Genomic DNA, 17,962 nt, shown 5'->3' with positions numbered 1-17,962 from the left:
ATTTTTCAAAATAAATTTTATTTTGTAGTAACAATTCAGTTTTCTTGTATATTACAGAACCAAGTTGAGGTCAAGCCGCCAGATGACCGGTACTTCGTGCTGACCTTTGTCCTTTGTGGATGTATTGCTGGAATATTACTGGCTGTTGTTGTCATTTACCTTATCCGTCGCTATAGCAAGTCCAAGGAAAAACTTGCTCAACTGTCCGCCAATGGGGACAACACAGAGGCATCCAAAGACTATCAGGTAAGTTTATCTTTATATAAGTAGAAGATGATCAGGGGACACAATCAACATGGATGGTTATGATTATGGGATAAGTTTACGTATATACTGGTACAGATTAATCAGGGTATATAACCAACAGGTGTCCCAGGAGGTGTCCAATGATTAAAAGGTATATTGACCTATTGACCTATATACTGCTTTAGATGAATCAAGGGAGATCATCAACAGGTGTCAAATGATTACAAGGTAAGTTGCTAGTGTACCAGTAAATATTAATCAGGGGAGATAATACACAGGTGTCAGAGGATTACAAGGTAAGTTGCTAGTGTACCTGTAAATATTAATCAGGGGAGATAATACACAGGTGTCAGAGGATTACAAGGTAAGTTGCTAGTGTACCAGTAAATATCAATCAGGGGAGATAATACACAGGTGTCAGAGGATTACAAGATAAGTTGCCAGTGTACCAGTAAATATTAATCAGGGGAGATAATACACAGGTGTCAGAGAATTACAAGGTAAGTTGCTAGTGTACCAGTAAATATCTATCAGGGGAGATAATACACAGGTTTCAGAGGATTACAAGGTAGATTTACTGGTGTACAGGTATATATTAATCAGGGGAAATAATACACATATATACAAAGATTTTGGAGCAATTTTACAAGTATACAGATATATTCTAATTAGGAAATATAACACTTTAATTATTGGCCCTACTTACCCTTTAGTTCTGTGGTGACAATGGTTCGACTCTCAATCCCATGGCAGTTTGTGGGCCTCAGTAATCCAGAAAACATATCAATCTGTGCTGTCATTGTTGTTTCCTTGGGAAAAACACTTTAAGCTTATGGCTGCAGGAGGCATATACAACCGGCCTCTTGTATGTTGTTCAGGGAAGTAGCCACCATCTACTACAAGAAGCCTCTGTCTCAAAAAGACCCAGACTGTTAGATTCTTAATCTGCTGTCTGATTTTAATCCATAATATTCACTACCTGATCAATCTGCTTGATCATTTGAATTACTAAAATACTGTAAAACCATCAATTTTGGTGGGGGTTCTTATGTTTTTTTATCTACATGAGGCATTAAATTCAGTAATTGTTTAAAAAAAATTACTTTTAAATTTAGTATCAATGCTTTTCATCAAACTTATATTCAACCCTTAAATGTGATGCCCTTGATATGCAAATTGTTTTGGGGAAAACCACAAAATTTAAGACTTCTGAAAATATGTGATTTCTGTCACCTTAATGGTAGGTGACTTTTGTCTACAACAAGCGATAGTTTAGGTTTTAATCAGAAAGTCACTGTTAGAGAGATAGTTTCCACTTCATTTGATAATTTAGTGGAAAACTCTCAATTTTGGAATTTTGTGTTTTAATTACAGAATTTAACTGAAAAACTCTCAAGTTTGGTAAATTTTATGAAAAGTCTTACACATATGAAGCTAACAGACGATCAAGCTTTCTTGTAAAATGGTTCCATGCTTAAAACTTCTTTGCTTGATTGCACATGATTTGTTCTCTGGTAGAATAATGATATTGTAACACAGAAAATTGTTCCGTTGGTGTGTAAAGTACCCATCCGTTACATGTAATGTTGCCTTGTAGTCGTGTTACAAACCTCCCTAACTCATGACTGTGGTGCGCGGAATTCCTATAAAAACAGGTTTTAAAAATTATCCGCCTAGAAATTGAGATTTCATGAAGAGTTTTGTTTCACTTTGAATAAATGCAATTACTCGTTCTTGTTCCGTAGGAAAATTGATCAGAGACAAACATGGCTATGATTAAATGGTCTGTAATTTCACATGTGTGTACGATTCCTTAGCTCGTCTCGGAGTCGTTGGCTATGTCTCCGGGACAGGAGAGCGCAGGGGAAGGATGCTTGGCTGCTCTGATGAAGGGTATCAAACTGATCGTGTACATCTCGCAGATTTGTTCTCTGTATGGACAGCTAACATGCAATCCCCTAACACATCATAAAACATGGCCGACTCTTGGAAACCTGACTTAATTACTCACCATTCCATATAAAGAATCACTGTTCCACATGTTTTAGCTGGAAAGATGCCAAAGATGTGTTAAACTCACTTAATTTTACCTGCCAAATTGGTTTTTTTTTTTTTTTTTTTTTGTTAATTTAACTTTGAGTCTGTAATGAAGAGATCTTTGAGAATGTGTAGTATTGGCTTGTTGAAACTCTATACCATTAGTTCCCAAAAACCTATATAAAAACACAGTAAATTTGTTTGAATATTTAAATTAAAAAAAAAAATAAGACTTTCATACCAAGCATCTGTATGATAAATATAAACAATTTATAAAAATTTCAATTATTTTATAAATATCTCATAAAGCAATATAGTTAATGTATGAAAATGGTTATCAGAATCTCTGGGATGTATGTTAATGTATTCTGAAAACGATATAGACAAGGATATATTTTGAACATTTATGATAATATGTAATGTTTTTCGTATAGAGATCTTCACCATATGTAGTAACTGACTGAATGGTCCTGTTATATGTAGTACATACACATATGGATCGTTATACGTTCTCTCTTTGGCACTTTCCAGTAACTATCTGCCTCTCAGTCTCAACTATACATTGTCACACGTTTATATCCCACAGGACCTGTGTCGCCAGCGGATGCAAGGCAAGTCGTCGGAGAAACCAGAACCTCTCCATGCTGCCTCACGTATCGGAAGTGTGTCCGAATCCCAAGTCAGGAGTCCTTCAAGTAGGAGCAGCACATCGTCATGGTAAGGGCCTCTGTATGCCATATAACAAACATGAATATCACATGTTTGTGTCATGGCTGTTAAACCTTGTCTGTCACTGATACTGTTTGTCATTAGATAAAACACATAGAAAATGAAATCTGTTTTTGTCTGACACCATTATTTAGCTTTTTTTTCGAAACCTTGGAATATACATCTCTCAACCCTGAAATGTTGATCTATAATCATTCCCACTGAGATGTTTAAACTACAGTTGAATAGCTGTATCCAAAAAACTGATGTATCAACAACAAAGACAAATATTTTTTAGAATTGAATTTATTTTCAATGGTGATATATTTTCCACAGTTTGGTAACATAATCAGTACTAAGTAATAGAGTTTGTGGGTCTGTGACACTAACATTGTATTGGGTCTGTGACATTGTAACATGGTATTGGGTCTGTGGCACTAACATTTTATTGGGTCTGTGACACTAACATTGTAGTGGGTCTATGACACTGTAACAATGTATTGGGTCTGTGACACTAACATTGTATTGGGTCTGTAACACTAACATTGTATAGGGTCTGTGACACTGTAACATTGTATTGAGTCTGTGACATTGTAACATTGTATTGGGTCTGTGACACTAACATTTTATTGGGTCTGTGACACTACATTGTATTGGGTCTATGACACTGTAACAATGTATTGGGTCTGTGACACTAACATTGTATTGGGTCTGTAACACTAACATTGTATAGGGTCTGTTACATTGTATTGGGTCTGTGACACTAACATTGTATTGGGTCTGTGACATTGTAACATTGTATTGGGTCTGTGACACTAACATTGTATTGGGTCTGTGACATTGTAACATTGTATTGGGTCTGTGATACTAACATTGTATTGGGTCTGTGACACTAACATTGTATTGGGTCTGTGACATTGTAACATTGTATTGGGTCTGTGACATTGTAACATTGTATTGGGTCTGTGACATTGTAACATTGTATTTGGTCTGTGACACTAACATTCTATTTGGTCTGTGATACTAACATTGTATTGGGTCTGTAACACTAACATTGTATTGGGTTTGTGACATTGTAACATTGTATTGGGTCTGTGACACTAACATTCTATTGGGTCTGTGACACTAACATTGTATTGGGTCTGTGACACTGTAACATTGTATTGGGTCTGTGACACTAACATTGTATTGTGACATTGTAACATTGTATTGGGTCTATGACATTGTAACATTGTATTGGGTCTGTAACACTAACATTGTATTGGGTCTGTGACATTGTAACATTGTATTGGGTCTGTGACATTGTAACATTGTATTGGGTCTGTGACACTGTAACATTGTATTGGGTCTGTGACACTAACATTGTATTGTGACATTGTAACATTGTATTGGGTCTATGACATTGTAACATTGTATTGGGTCTGTAACACTAACATTGTATTGGGTCTGTGACATTGTAACATTGTATTGGGTCTGTGACATTGTAACATTGTATTGGGTCTGTGACACTGTAACATTGTATTGGGTCTGTGACATTGTAACATTGTATTGGGTCTGTAACACTAACATTGTATTGGGTCTGTGACATTGTAACATTGTATTGGGTCTGTGACATTGTATTGGGTCTGTGACATTGTAACATTGTATTGGGTCTGTGACACTGTAACATTGTTTTGAGTCTGTGACATTGTAACATTGTATTGGGTCTGTGACACTAACATTGTAATGGGTCTGTGACACTGTAACATTGTATTGAGTCTGTGACATTGTAACATTGTATTGGGTCTGTGACACTAACATTCTATTGGGTCTGTGACACTAACATTGTATTGGGTCTATGACACTGTAACATTGTATTGGGTCTGTGACACTAACATGGTATTGGGTCTGTGACATTGTAACATTGTATAGGGTCTGTGACACTGTAACATTGTATTGGGTCTGTGACACTAACATTGTATTGAGTCTGTAACACTGTAACATTGTATTGGGTCTGTGACACTAACATTGTATTGGGTCTGTAACACTAACATTGTATTGGGTCTGTAACACTAGCATTGTATTGGGTCTGTGACACTAACATTGGATTGGGACTGTAACACTAACATTATATTCGGTCTGTGACATTGTAACATTGTATTGGGTCTGTGACACTAACATTGTATTGGGTCTGTGACATTGTAACATTGTATTGGGTCTGTGACACTAACATTTTATTGGATCTGTGACACTGTAACATTGTATTGGGTCTGTGACACTAACATTGTATTGGATCTGTGACACTCACATTGTATTGGGTCTGTAACACTAACATTGTATTGGGTCTGTGCCACTAACGTTGTATTGGGTCTGTGACATTGTAACATTGTATTGGGTCTGTGACATTGTATTGGGTCTGTGACATTGTAACATTGTATTGGGTTTGTGACATTAACATTGTATTGGGTCTGTGACATTGTATTCGGTCTGTGACACTGTAACATTGTATTGGGTCTGTGACACTAACATTGTAATGGGTCTGTGACACTAACATTGTATTGGGTCTGTAACACTAACATTGTATTGGGTCTGTGCCACTAGCATTGTATTGGGTCTGTGACATTGTAACATTGTATTGGGTCTGTGACATTGTATTGGGTCTGTGACACTGTAACATTGTATTGGGTCTGTGACACTAACATTGTATTGGATCTTTGACACTCACATTGTATTGGGTCTGTAACACTAACATTGTATTGGGTCTGTGCCACTAACATTGTATTGGGTCTGTGACATTGTATTGGGTCTGTGACATTGTAACATTGTATTGGGTCTGTAACACTAACATTGTATTGGGTCTGTGCCACTAGCATTGTATTGGGTCTGTGACATTGTAACATTGTATTGGGTCTGTGACATTGTATTGGGTCTGTGACACTGTAACATTGTATTGGGTCTGTGACACTAACATTGTATTGGATCTTTGACACTAACATTGTATTGGGTCTGTGACATTGTATTGGGTCTGTGACATTGTAACATTGTATTGGGTCTGTGACACTAACATTGTATTGGGTATGTAACACTAACATTGTATTGGGTCTGTGACATTGTAACATTGTATTGGGTCTGTGACAGTGTAACATTGTATTGGGTCTGTGACACTAACATTGTATTGGGTATGTAACACTAACATTGTATTGGGTCTGTGACATTGTAACATTGTATTGGGTCTGTGACAGTGTAACATTGTATTGGATGTGTGACATTGTAACATTGTATTTGATCTGAAAATGTATGTACTGGAAATTATCAGAAATAATGAAAGTTACTGATACAACTTGTAAATACCCATTTAAGGCAGTTGATCACCACTAAAACAACTAAATAGCAGAAAGCAGTAAACTGGTAGGAAACAAGACCAGTGAAAAATTCAACTAATGGATTAGGTAAAGAGGAAACTTCTTGGTATGGAAATGTCACCAAACTTCAGTTAATACTGTGTGTAACGGAAACACATCAGGGTCTCGATCTGTGTGGAATTATATCTTGATCAAGTGAATAAAAATACTCCAATCAACACATGGAGATTATTGATTTGCTGTCAGAACTTAATATCAGCAGACATTTTTTTTAACTATACAATAGAAAATCTGTTAATGCTTGGCTAATTTTTTGAAACTTCTGCAGAATAAAGCAAGAAAAATGTATTGTATCATGCAAATAATGAAACAGAGAATGGTGGTTTTTTTATAGTGTTTTATACTATATCCTTTTTCTTTTTTCTTTTTTTTTGTTTTATTTTGTACATGTTTTTTTATTATTAAATCCTTAAAATCAAAAATAGCAACGAAAAAATGAAAAAAAAAAAGAACCTGCCCTCTCACAATATCAACTTTCTGTTTGATAATTCAAATTTTTCATTTATTTAGAAAAGTCCAATTTTTTTCTTTTGAAATATTTGAAAATAAAGAAATGATAACTTTAGGATGTTGGTTTATGTAGTTTTGATTTCAGGTAACAGTTAAAATCTCATGAAGAAGATGTTTTAAAAGCCTGTATAAATATATATCAAAATTCAGAATGCAAACTTCTACATGAGGCCAAGTTTGTGTGTCTTAAAAAGCTTGAGGACATAGATACTGTGATTTAGTCGACAAGATCAAACATCATTGTGTTTGATGAATGATGTCTCAGACACTGTCCTAACTGTAAGGGATGAATTAGAGACATTAGTGTTTAAGATTAAAAGACATCAATAACAGTACCACAGATATCCACAGGACACGGAGCTACGACATCAGATGGCAGAATGAAGTTCTCATTACTAAAGTCCATTATACAGCTGTTCTTCTGCTTCCCTACTTCATTACTGATCATCACAGAGAGCTTTGGGGCCATCTTTGAATGTTACAAACTTACAACATGAGCTCCTGCAACAGAATTATTGGGCAGTGCATATGTCAATGTCCTTATTTTGGTAAAATTTATCCCAATAACAATTTTGGACAAATTAATGCCATGGTTAATTTGTGCGTTTTTGTAATTATTTTTCTATTAACGACATAGAAAAAGCGTAGTTATTACAATTATTTGTAAGTGCCATATCTTAAATGCACAATGTGCTATGATAATTTTATTGCTAAAATATGTAGAGCATATCATCACCTAATGTGTAATATCATAGATCTCAAAATGTTCTTGTATATCACTTAAGCTAATTGAACAAAACAAATTCACACATTTGTGGTACATATTACCAATGTTTTGACAAAACCAATTTCCAGAGTTGTCCTTGACAAACCACCAGTTTTTTTAACTTAATTCCATTGGTCTGGTATAAAAAAAACAGTTATCAGACATTGAGTATTATTCTATAGGAAAACTAGATACAAAACTCTAAGTTGAAATTAGACCATAAAAAGTTTATATTCAGTTGATAGACAAAGATTTGTCATTGACATTTGAGAAAACAGTTTCTGTGAAGCTGATCCAATTGGTTGCACTGTTCTCGAAAATTAATTTTTATGATGCAAATGACTTTCTTCATATCAATTTAGAAAAGTACACGTATGTGGCTGAGCTTGCTGTCGTCTGCCTTGATAACAGCAATGTCAATATGCTTTACTCAGTGCAAAGCTTCTAAGCGATCTAGATCAGACAATGCGTTCAGACTGGTTCTTTCATTTGAGCACAACCAGACTCACAAACCTCCTGGGGGCATTCCTTCACCAAGTTTTCATATTTATTTCCACGAATTCTTTACACATCCAATTAGGATGTTTCATCTCTACTCATGCAGTAACTGGAGGGACTATAGCAGAAATCTTTTAACTCTTTATATATCTGTGTTTCCCTCAAGGAAACACAAAGATTTCAGCTCGTGTTTAATTGCCTCATGTTGATTGTTTTCTCAGAGGCACATGTTTTCTAATAGATTTCTAAGAGATGGTGATGCCGAGGGAAGGATGAAGCTGTCAGAAACATCTGCTGCTGAAACTGAAAGTGATGAGGATTTGACTTTTTTTGAAACCTGTAAAACTAGCAGCAGTAAACAGTTCATTTCTGTCGTGTAAACACTAACCTTAGACTCAAATGTCCAAATTTGTCCTGAGGTCAACCCACGTAAATATGTCTTGACCTATGCTGAGTGAGACAAACCTGTGTCCATTGTATTCAGAAGATATTCAACATTAGACTTAGACTGAAAGAGGCCACATACCCATATGTAACCCCAAAGGACCAGTCTTAGACTTCAGGCTTAAAATGTGCCACTTATCCTTAAAGGGTCCATATATCTATCTGTACATTGCTGTATGTGGAAGACAACCATCTTGTGACATATCCTGAAAGGAGCCATATATCTATCTGTACATTGCTGTATGTGGAAGACAACCATCTTGTGACATATCCTGAAAGGAGCCATATATCTATCTGTACATTGCTGTATGTGGAAGACAACCATCTTGTGACATATCCTGAAAGGAGCCATATATCTATCTGTACATTGCTGTATGTGGAAGACAACCATCTTGTGACATATCCTGAAAGGAGCCATATATCTATCTGTACATTGCTGTATGTGGAAGACAACCATCTTGTGACATATCCTGAAAGGAGCCATATATCTATCTGTACATTGCTGTATGTGGAAGACAACCATCTTGTGACATATCCTGAAAGGAGCCATATATCTATCTGTACATTGCTGTATGTGGAAGACAACCATCTTGTGACATATCCTGAAAGGAGCCATATATCCACATACATCTAGAATCAATTAAAAACCTTGTACCTAGAATAGGCCATATGTATAATTGTATTTTAGAGACACTTGGCCTTGAAAACTAATCTGAAATTATTAGGCCAAATGTCCAAAAAGACATATATGGGTCCATTTATCTCAGACCATGCCAGAAGTGGTATTGGTAGGGCCAATTAATTTAATCATTCTAAAATCAACCAAAGGAACAGTTATTTTCATTCTGATTTGAAATTTGAAACGGATAAAAATAAAAAGATTAATGTTTTAGTGGTGGTTTGGCATGTAGAGGCAATGTTGTGACACTGTTGTTGATACCACAGTGGACCGACCACATATTGCAGGCCTTCGTACTGGAGATCGATAGCCCGGTCTGGCCAACACCACAGGAGACAAATGCATATTTGTAGGATCTTTTTTGTTTTCAAATTAAAAGAAAAGAAATGTATTAATTTGAATAATTTATTTTCCATTGGTTAGAGAAGTGAATACCTGAGAAACCATATTGTTATTATCAATTGTTGAACAACGATTAAAGGCAGCGATTTCTTACTGATATAAAGTTCTTATCGTGTCAAAGTATGAAGAGAGATAGTAAGAAATCAACAAATCTTGTACAGAGAAACACAAATAACTCTGTTATTTCAGTAGAATGTTCATTTCATTTATCTCAACTAAATATTACGTGGCATTATATCAGTATGTCGTCTGGAGTAAACAGTTTTGTGATGGTATGAGATGAAAGGACAATAAAATATTTTCATATACTCTCTGGACCATAGAGTTTTGTAGTAGTGTGAGACAGGTGAAGTCTGGACCATAGAGTGTTGTAGTAGTGTGAGACAGGTGAAGTCTGGACCATAGAGTGTTGTAATAGTGTGAGACAGGTGAAGTCTGAGCGGTAGAGTTTTGTGATAGTGTGAGACAGGTGAAGTCTGGACCATAGAGTGTTGTAGTAGTGTGAGACAGGTGAAGTCTGGACCATAGAGTGTTGTAGTAGCGTGAGACAGGTGAAGTCTGGACCATAGAGAGTTGTAGTAGTGTGAGACAGGTGAAGTCTGGACCATAGAGTGTTGTAGTAGTGTGAGACAGGTGAAGTCTGGACCATAGAGTGTTGTAGTAGTGTGAGACAGGTGAAGTCTGGACCATAGAGTGTTGTAATAGTGTGAGACAGGTGAAGTCTGGACCATAGAGTTTTGTGATAGTGTGAGACAGGTGAAGTCTGGACTGTAGAGTTTCCTGATAGTGTGAGATTAGTTAAGTTACTTTGAATTACTAAATTTGTCTCTGAAATCTGCTGTCAGAGCTGAATTTCATCTGATTTTTATTTCACAGAATAAAAGGTAATCTATTCCTCCATGATCAGATGACGGATTCATCTCGATTCCGGGAATTAGACTCGAAGGATCCTGGAGGGATTTCTATTAAAGGAAGACTGACATTATTTTCCTCGCATTAAGATCCATATATCATCCTGTGGTAGTGTCAGGTTTCAGCGCTGACTGCTCAGGGGCATTATGATAATGGCGTCTTTGTCAATGGTGTTTCAAGTAACGAAAAGTTTCCCGCCATAAATCAGCACAGCTTCCAATTAGCTGGTCTCGGCCATCGTACACTACGTTGTTGTGTAGTAAAAAAACTATCATATTTAGTAAAATCTGTCACTCATGTTCAGATTTGGTAAAATATTTTGAAGTCCAAGATAAGATTCAGTTAAAAATATATTGAGATCTGTAAATGTCAACAGATCAACAGGGTCCTGTCTTTAAGTTGCAACAGTCACACTGTGAGAATATAGATGGCATTTTACTGCTTCAATGAATCTGCATCAGTCAGCTACTTAATCATGGCTATGTGTCTCAGAAATTTAGCCTGTCCCAACTGTGTGATGCTATGATATTATTTTAGCCTGTCTCAGCTTTGTGATGGTATGATATTATTTTAGCCTGTCTCAGCTTTGTGATGGTATGATATTATTTTAGCCTGTCTCAGCTTTGTGATGGTATGATATTATTTTAGCCTGTCTCAGCTTTGTGATGGTATGATATTATTTTAGCCTGTCTCAGCTTTGTGATGGTATGATATTATTTTAGCCTATCTCAGCTTTGTGATGGTATGATATTATTTTAGCCTGTCTCAGCTTTGTGATGGTATGATATTATTTTAGCCTGTCTCAGCTTTGTGATGGTATGATATTATTTTAGCCTATCTCAGCTTTGTGATGGTATGATATTATTTTAGCCTGTCTCATTTGTGATGGTATGATATTATTTTAGCCTCAGCTTTGTGATGGTATGATATTATTTTAGCCTGTCTCAGCTTTGTGATGGTATGATATTATTTTAGCCTGTCTCAGCTTTGTGATGGTATGATATTATTTTAGCCTGTCTCAGCTTTGTGATGGTATGATATTATTTTAGCCTATCTCAGCTTTGTGATGGTATGATATTATTTTAGCCTGTCTCAGCTTTGTGATGGTATGATATTATTTTAGCCTGTCTCAGCTTTGTGATGGTATGATATTATTTTAGCCTATCTCAGCTTTGTGATGGTATGATATTATTTTAGCCTGTCTCAGCTTTGTGATGGTATGATATTATTTTAGCCTGTCCCAGCTGTGTGATGGTATAACAATATTTTAGCCTATCCCAGCTGTGTGATAGCATAACAATATTTTAGCCTATCCCAGCTGTGTGATTGCATAACAATATTTTAACCTGTCCCAGCTGTGTGATTGTATAACAATATTTTAGCCTGTCCCTGTTGTGTGATTGTATAACAATATTCTAACCTGTCCCAGCTGTGTGATTGTATAACAATATTTTAGCCTGTCCCTGTGGTGTGATTGTATAACAATATTTTAGCCTGTCCCTGTTGTGTGATTGTATAACAATATTCTAACCTGTCCCAGCTGTGTGATTGTATAACAATATTTTAGCCTGTCCTTGTTGTGTGATTGTATAACAATATTTTAACCTGTCCCAGCTGTGTGATTGTATAACAATATTTTAGCCTGTCCCAGCTGTGTGGTTGTATAACAATATTTTAGCCTGTCCCTGTTGTGTGATTGTATAACAATATTTTAGCCTGTCCCTGCTGTGTGGTTGTATAACAATATTTTAGCCTGTCCCAGCTGTGTGATGGTACGAGAATACCCACTGTAGGAATGTCAGTGATATCAGTAATCGTTGATCCTCCAGAATATTCAGGAGACAAATTAGGCCATAATGTGCTGAAGATTGAATATAGCAAGACATCTTATATGCTGCATGTCGTTGATGCAGCGACATGCATGACTCATGACGATGGTGTAGATCGTGTGTCGCAGATCAATCCCAACCAGATCCTTACTGGTCTGTACTCGCTATCAGATTCTGTATACTGGGAAATTTTCATTTGTAGATTTGTGTTATACTTGTTAGGAAAGATGGCGGTGACAAAGTCTACCGATGAAAACTGTTAATGTGGCGGTGACAGTCTACCGATGAAAACTGTTATAGAGATGATGTTATTCTAACAAATAAATATATATCTGATTTTTTTCTGAGATAAAATCCATTTTCACACAAAAATCATTGATAGATATCTATTTATAGATCTTTATGCCAACATTGTTAATGTTTACTTTCTAGCAAATAGAAATTTTTAAAAAAAATGAACATTTTTGTTATGGGTGGTCTCCCTTAGTTCTGAATCAAAAATTGGTGGCCTTGGGCAGATTCCAATAAAATGACTGGCTTACTGATATTAAAAGCATGTTATAAACTTTGACAACATGCATTGTGTATGAAAAGTATTACCCATCTTTGCTGGATTTTTCAGTGCAGCTACATATAGAATTACATGTGTGCCCAGGTTTGGTTGGTAGTGTGGAAACACCCAGCTTTGTTACTGTTGTGAAATAAAGAAGAAAAGAAGAAACATTGATGTATTTTAAACATTGATAGTGCTGTGAAGAATCATTATTACTTATTTCTCAAATTATTGACTTTCATAGTAAAAGCAACATCATTTAATTGTTAAAAGAAAAGATCTTTTAATTACTTCGAATTTTGTATTGATTTCTATATACAAAGCACGAAATGTATTTCGTGGTAGTTTTCAGAAATGCTGGGTCTAATGGATTCTTCAGGACTTTACGTCTGCAGATATTAAATTCAATTACACAAAGCTGTCAAGATTATTTTTTACACTATATATGCATTAATAGAAACAGATGATCTGAAGGAATGTGTTTGTGTTTTAGGTATCAATTTACTCTAATCTCAGACCCCTATACTCACGTCATGTTTTTCTACTGGAAAGTTTTATGATACATACATATTTATTTCCAACTCCTTGTACTTTTAAGTCGTATTAGTACAAGTATTAATAGTAGATATTTTTAGTAATCAGAATCAATATGCTTTTCAGGGATAGTTCAATCAAGCTTACAACAACCCTGCACACCCAAGTTTGTGTTCCTCATAAAACATCACAGGCTAGCTGTCCTGTGGTGCATGGCATCCTTGTGCGCACATTTTACCGCATTTGCACTGGATATCATATGATGCACCTTCAGCATTATGTTCAGTGAGGCAGCAAGCAGTTAGTTCAAGGAGACTCCACCTCAAAATCACTGATGTGGCTTTACATAGGGCAAATTAACAGAACTAAGTAAAAAGAAAATATTTTTGAAAGGATTTCTCTCCTAATGTCCGCTGATATGAATTAGATTTAACACTGATACTTTAATAAGACTTCTAAATTGAAGATATAGAATTATGAATGACTTGCTGAAATTTAAGTCTAATATTTGGGCCAGAAATCTCCCTTCTAATTACAGTAAAGTCTTGAAACATATGAAATACAATTTGAAATATATATAGTTACATTTACTTATTTACTTACACAAGTAGATTTCATTTTGTAGTGAAATCATATTAAAGTATATGAAACAAAGATTATGTTTACCCTGAAATAATATCATCCAGAAGACAGCATTATTACCTTACTTACTTAATTAAAGTTTGGAGATTGCATTGATTTTGACACTGGACATTGAAATAGCATAGATCGATAATTATTCTGAACATCAATATATGGGTAGGTTTATTGTAGGATAAATAAGGTAGGTAGCAACAGACAACAAGAATACCACATTGTTTCAAATAAATAGGCTCCTTAATTTAACTTTTCCCCCAAAGCTATTAAACGGAAAACCAATCTTGGCTTTATATGAAACACTAATAGGAGTGATGATCAGGGAAAAGTATTAGATTCAATATCGGTTCCGTGATTAAAACCTGAGCCACCCTTACCGTAAGGAGGCCGTCCTGATCAATGGTGGACGTTAAACGAGGATACCAGTCTGGTTCATTCTCACGTTCCGTAAGGCAATCATCCACCAAAATCTAATCTTGTTTTCATTATCCCTTCTTCTTTCTCCCTTTTCTCCAGCTATCTAGTTCTCATATTTTATCTTTCCTTTACTTCCATTTCCTTTGAAATATAAAAAGAAAAGCTGTTTAAACTCTGTGATAACACAACTTACAAATTGTCACCGAGTTTAAAGGAAGTAATATAGAAAATTCTTCACACCAAAACTGTTAATTCACCAAATTACAGTTCTTTTAAATATTTCAATTTTTTTTTTTTTTTTTCCTTTTTTTATTTTTTTCCTTTTTATGGAGATGGGGGATGATTGGAGATGTAAAAATCTTGCCACATATAATGAGACTTGGCTGGTTGCGTGTACTTTGATGTACTAGGAGCTTGCACACCAAGCTGTTTTATGAGAGTGAGATAATTACTACAAATTAAAGTAAATTATTTGCCTTACTGAGTATAGCTCTCAAGTTTACGGTAGTCTTAGCACCAAGGTTGATCTATTTTACGACCAAATCCCTCATTCTTGCAGTGGTTACCTGTCACTGATTACAAGCCATTGCTACCTGTAATTTTTACCTGTGGCTCAGATAAAGATCATGTGTTTGATCCCTGTGCACAGGAAAGTGAAAATCTTTGATCATTCCAGGAGCTAGAAAAAATGAAACATCGATGTGACATTAGCCTTAAAGGGTCCCAACAGTAAATTCTCGTGTGATGTTATTAACAGGATGTCATTAATAGTAAAGATAGCTACCCAAGAGCTGGCCTTTTTAAATCCTAACCCGCCATTGGTTTCATAGATACATGCTGCATGCGTAGGAAGGAAAATGTGTTTGTCTATTTACTAACAATGAATCCAAAGACATTGACAGATTTTTCTAGGAAGCTTGAATCCTACTATGCTGTTGATATGAGAGTTTATAAACACAATAACAAAACGGTGTCTATGTTCTCTTTTCTCTTTATGATTCTTATCCATTTTACCGATCATTTCTGCTATGAAAAGTTGTCCAAGATTCATGCATGGCAGTCATTTTTGTCTTACAGATATTTTCTAGTTTTAAGTAGTTGTCCATTTATTTGTATATACTTTTATTGAGTTTTAATTCATTTAGTCCAATCTCAACATTCTCTCTTTTTTCATTGGACAAAAATTGAAACATTAGGGTTTTTTCTCTCTGTTCTCCTTATTGACCAATGACTTGGTTTCATGTTAAAGTCAGATAAATTCAGCACAGATTTTCCATGGTAATAATTGGAACAAAACAAAAAAGACATCTGCTCCATAGAAAATGGGAGAAAAAAATTGTTAAAATGTTTTATGTAATCTTGCACATTGCCAAAGACATCATCGATGGTACCTCATCTTGTGTCTCTGCATGTGGAGAGGTAGTTTGTGATCCCACCCTTCACCTGCCGGAGTTATCCCTGTGACAGGTTCTGTAATTGGTGAGAGACGTGACCTTACATATCCCTGTCTTAATTTCTTGCGGTGACATGTTCTCTATTATTTCAGTGCCTTAGTATTATGGTAACATGTTGAATGATTTTTTTATGGGATTTTTTCCCAGCATCTGATTGATTTCTTATCTCCGTTACCAAAAAAAATTCATTTTCAAGGTCATGACTCGTGACTAGCAGTCATTTAAATCTCCCTATCATTTGCATGTCACATGTGCGATCAATGCCCTTCAAGGACAGACATAGTAGATTCAAATGTCAAAAGTTGAGTTTGGAAGTTAAGTTTATTTCTTTTTATTGGTGAGCTTTTTGCCTACATATGCCTCCATGAAAGCACCTGTTTGGTTATTGGTGAGCTTTTTGCCTACATATGCCTCCATGAAAGCACCTGTTTGTTTATTGGTGAGCTTTTTGCCTACATATGCCTCCATGAAAGCACCTGTTTGGTTATTGGTGATTTTTGGTATGCCTCCAACATATGCCTCAATGAAAGCACCTGTTTGGTTATTGGTGAGCTTTTTGCCTACATATGCCTCAATGAAAGCACCTGTTTGGTTATTGGTGAGCTTTTTGCTTACATATGCCTCCATGAAAGCACCTGTTTGGTTATTGGTGAGCTTTTTGCCTACATATGCCTCCATGAAAGCACCTGTTTGGTTATTGGTGAGCTTTTTGCCTACATATGCCTCAATGAAAGCACCTGTTTGTTTATTGGTGAGCTTTTTGCCTACATATGCCTCAATGAAAGCACCTGTTTGGTTATTGGTGAGCTTTTTGCTTACTTTTGAAAGCACCTGTTTGGTTATTGGTGAGCTTACATATGCCTCTTTTTGCCTACATATGCCTCAAAAAGCACCTGTTTGGTTATTGGTGAGCTTTTTGCTTACATACACTGTTTGTTTATTGGTGAGCTTTTTGCCTACATATGCCTCAATGAAAGCACCTGTTTGGTTATTGGTGAGCTTTTTGCCTACATATGCCTCCATGAAACCACCTGTTTGTTTATTGGTGAGCTTTTTGCCTACATATGCCTCCATGAAAGCACTTGTTTGTTTATTGGTGAGCTTTTTGCCGTCATATGCCTCCATGAACCTGTTTGTTTATTGGTGAGCTTTTTGCCTACATATGCCTCAATGAAAGCACCTGTTTGGTTATTGGTGAGCTTTTTGCTTACATATGCCTCCATGAAATCACCTGTTTGTTTATTGGTGAGCTTTTTGCCTACATATGCCTCCATGAAAGCACTTGTTTGTTTATTGGTGAGCTTTTTGCCGTCATATGCCTCCATGAACCTGTTTGTTTATTGGTGAGCTTTTTGCCTACATATGCCTCCATGAAAGCACTTGTTAAAACTGTGCTGAAGTATAAATAAACTGACCAAACATTATTTTTTATATGTAATCATCAGAGTGTATGGCAAATAGGATTTTTCTAGGATTTTAATTCTTTCAGATTCACCAAAAGCTTGAATCAAGCAGTAGTGGAGAATCAATGGAGGAGTGGTTTCATTTTTAAAATATTATTTTGAAGATACATGTATTTTAACTTCTTACACTTTGATTTCATATCCTCAAAAATAATAAAAAACTAAAACACCACAAAATAAAAGTATTTATAGCAGAACATTTAAAATGTGTCCAATCAAGTGTTAGGTATATACATAACACAGTTTAGTATTCCTCAATAATTAAAGTGGGCCAGAACTGCAAAGTCAGAGGTGGGCTTACAATCCCTTCTCAAAGTCAGAGGTGGGCTTACAATCCCTTCTCAAAGTCAGAGGTGGGCTTACAATCCCTTCTCAGAGTCAGAGGTGGGCTTACAATCCCTTCTCAAAGCCGGGGGTTGGGCTTACAATCCCTTCTCAAAGTCAGAGGTGGGCTTACAATCCCTTCTCAAAGA

At 35.8% G+C, this 17,962-nt stretch overlaps 1 protein-coding gene across 1 annotated transcript in view; it reads left to right on the top strand.

The window, feature by feature from the left end:
• The window catches only part of LOC132558713 (receptor-type tyrosine-protein phosphatase N2-like), a 252,916-nt gene that overhangs the window by 207,507 nt on the left and 27,447 nt on the right, over positions 1–17,962 (top strand). The window contains exons 11-12 of the mRNA XM_060223309.1: positions 58–246; positions 2,870–3,000. Coding sequence (XP_060079292.1) covers positions 58–246; positions 2,870–3,000 — 320 coding nt within the window. The remainder of the gene's footprint in view (positions 1–57; positions 247–2,869; positions 3,001–17,962) is intronic.

The sequence above is a fragment of the Ylistrum balloti genome, unplaced genomic scaffold, assembly GCF_031769215.1.
Source record: "Ylistrum balloti isolate Yb309-2 unplaced genomic scaffold, AGI_CSIRO_Ybal_v1 Utg370814, whole genome shotgun sequence".
Classification (NCBI taxonomy): Eukaryota; Metazoa; Mollusca; class Bivalvia; order Pectinida; family Pectinidae; genus Ylistrum; species Ylistrum balloti.
The sequence above is the reverse complement of the archived record's forward strand: the minus strand, read 5'-3'. Positions and strand labels throughout refer to the sequence as shown.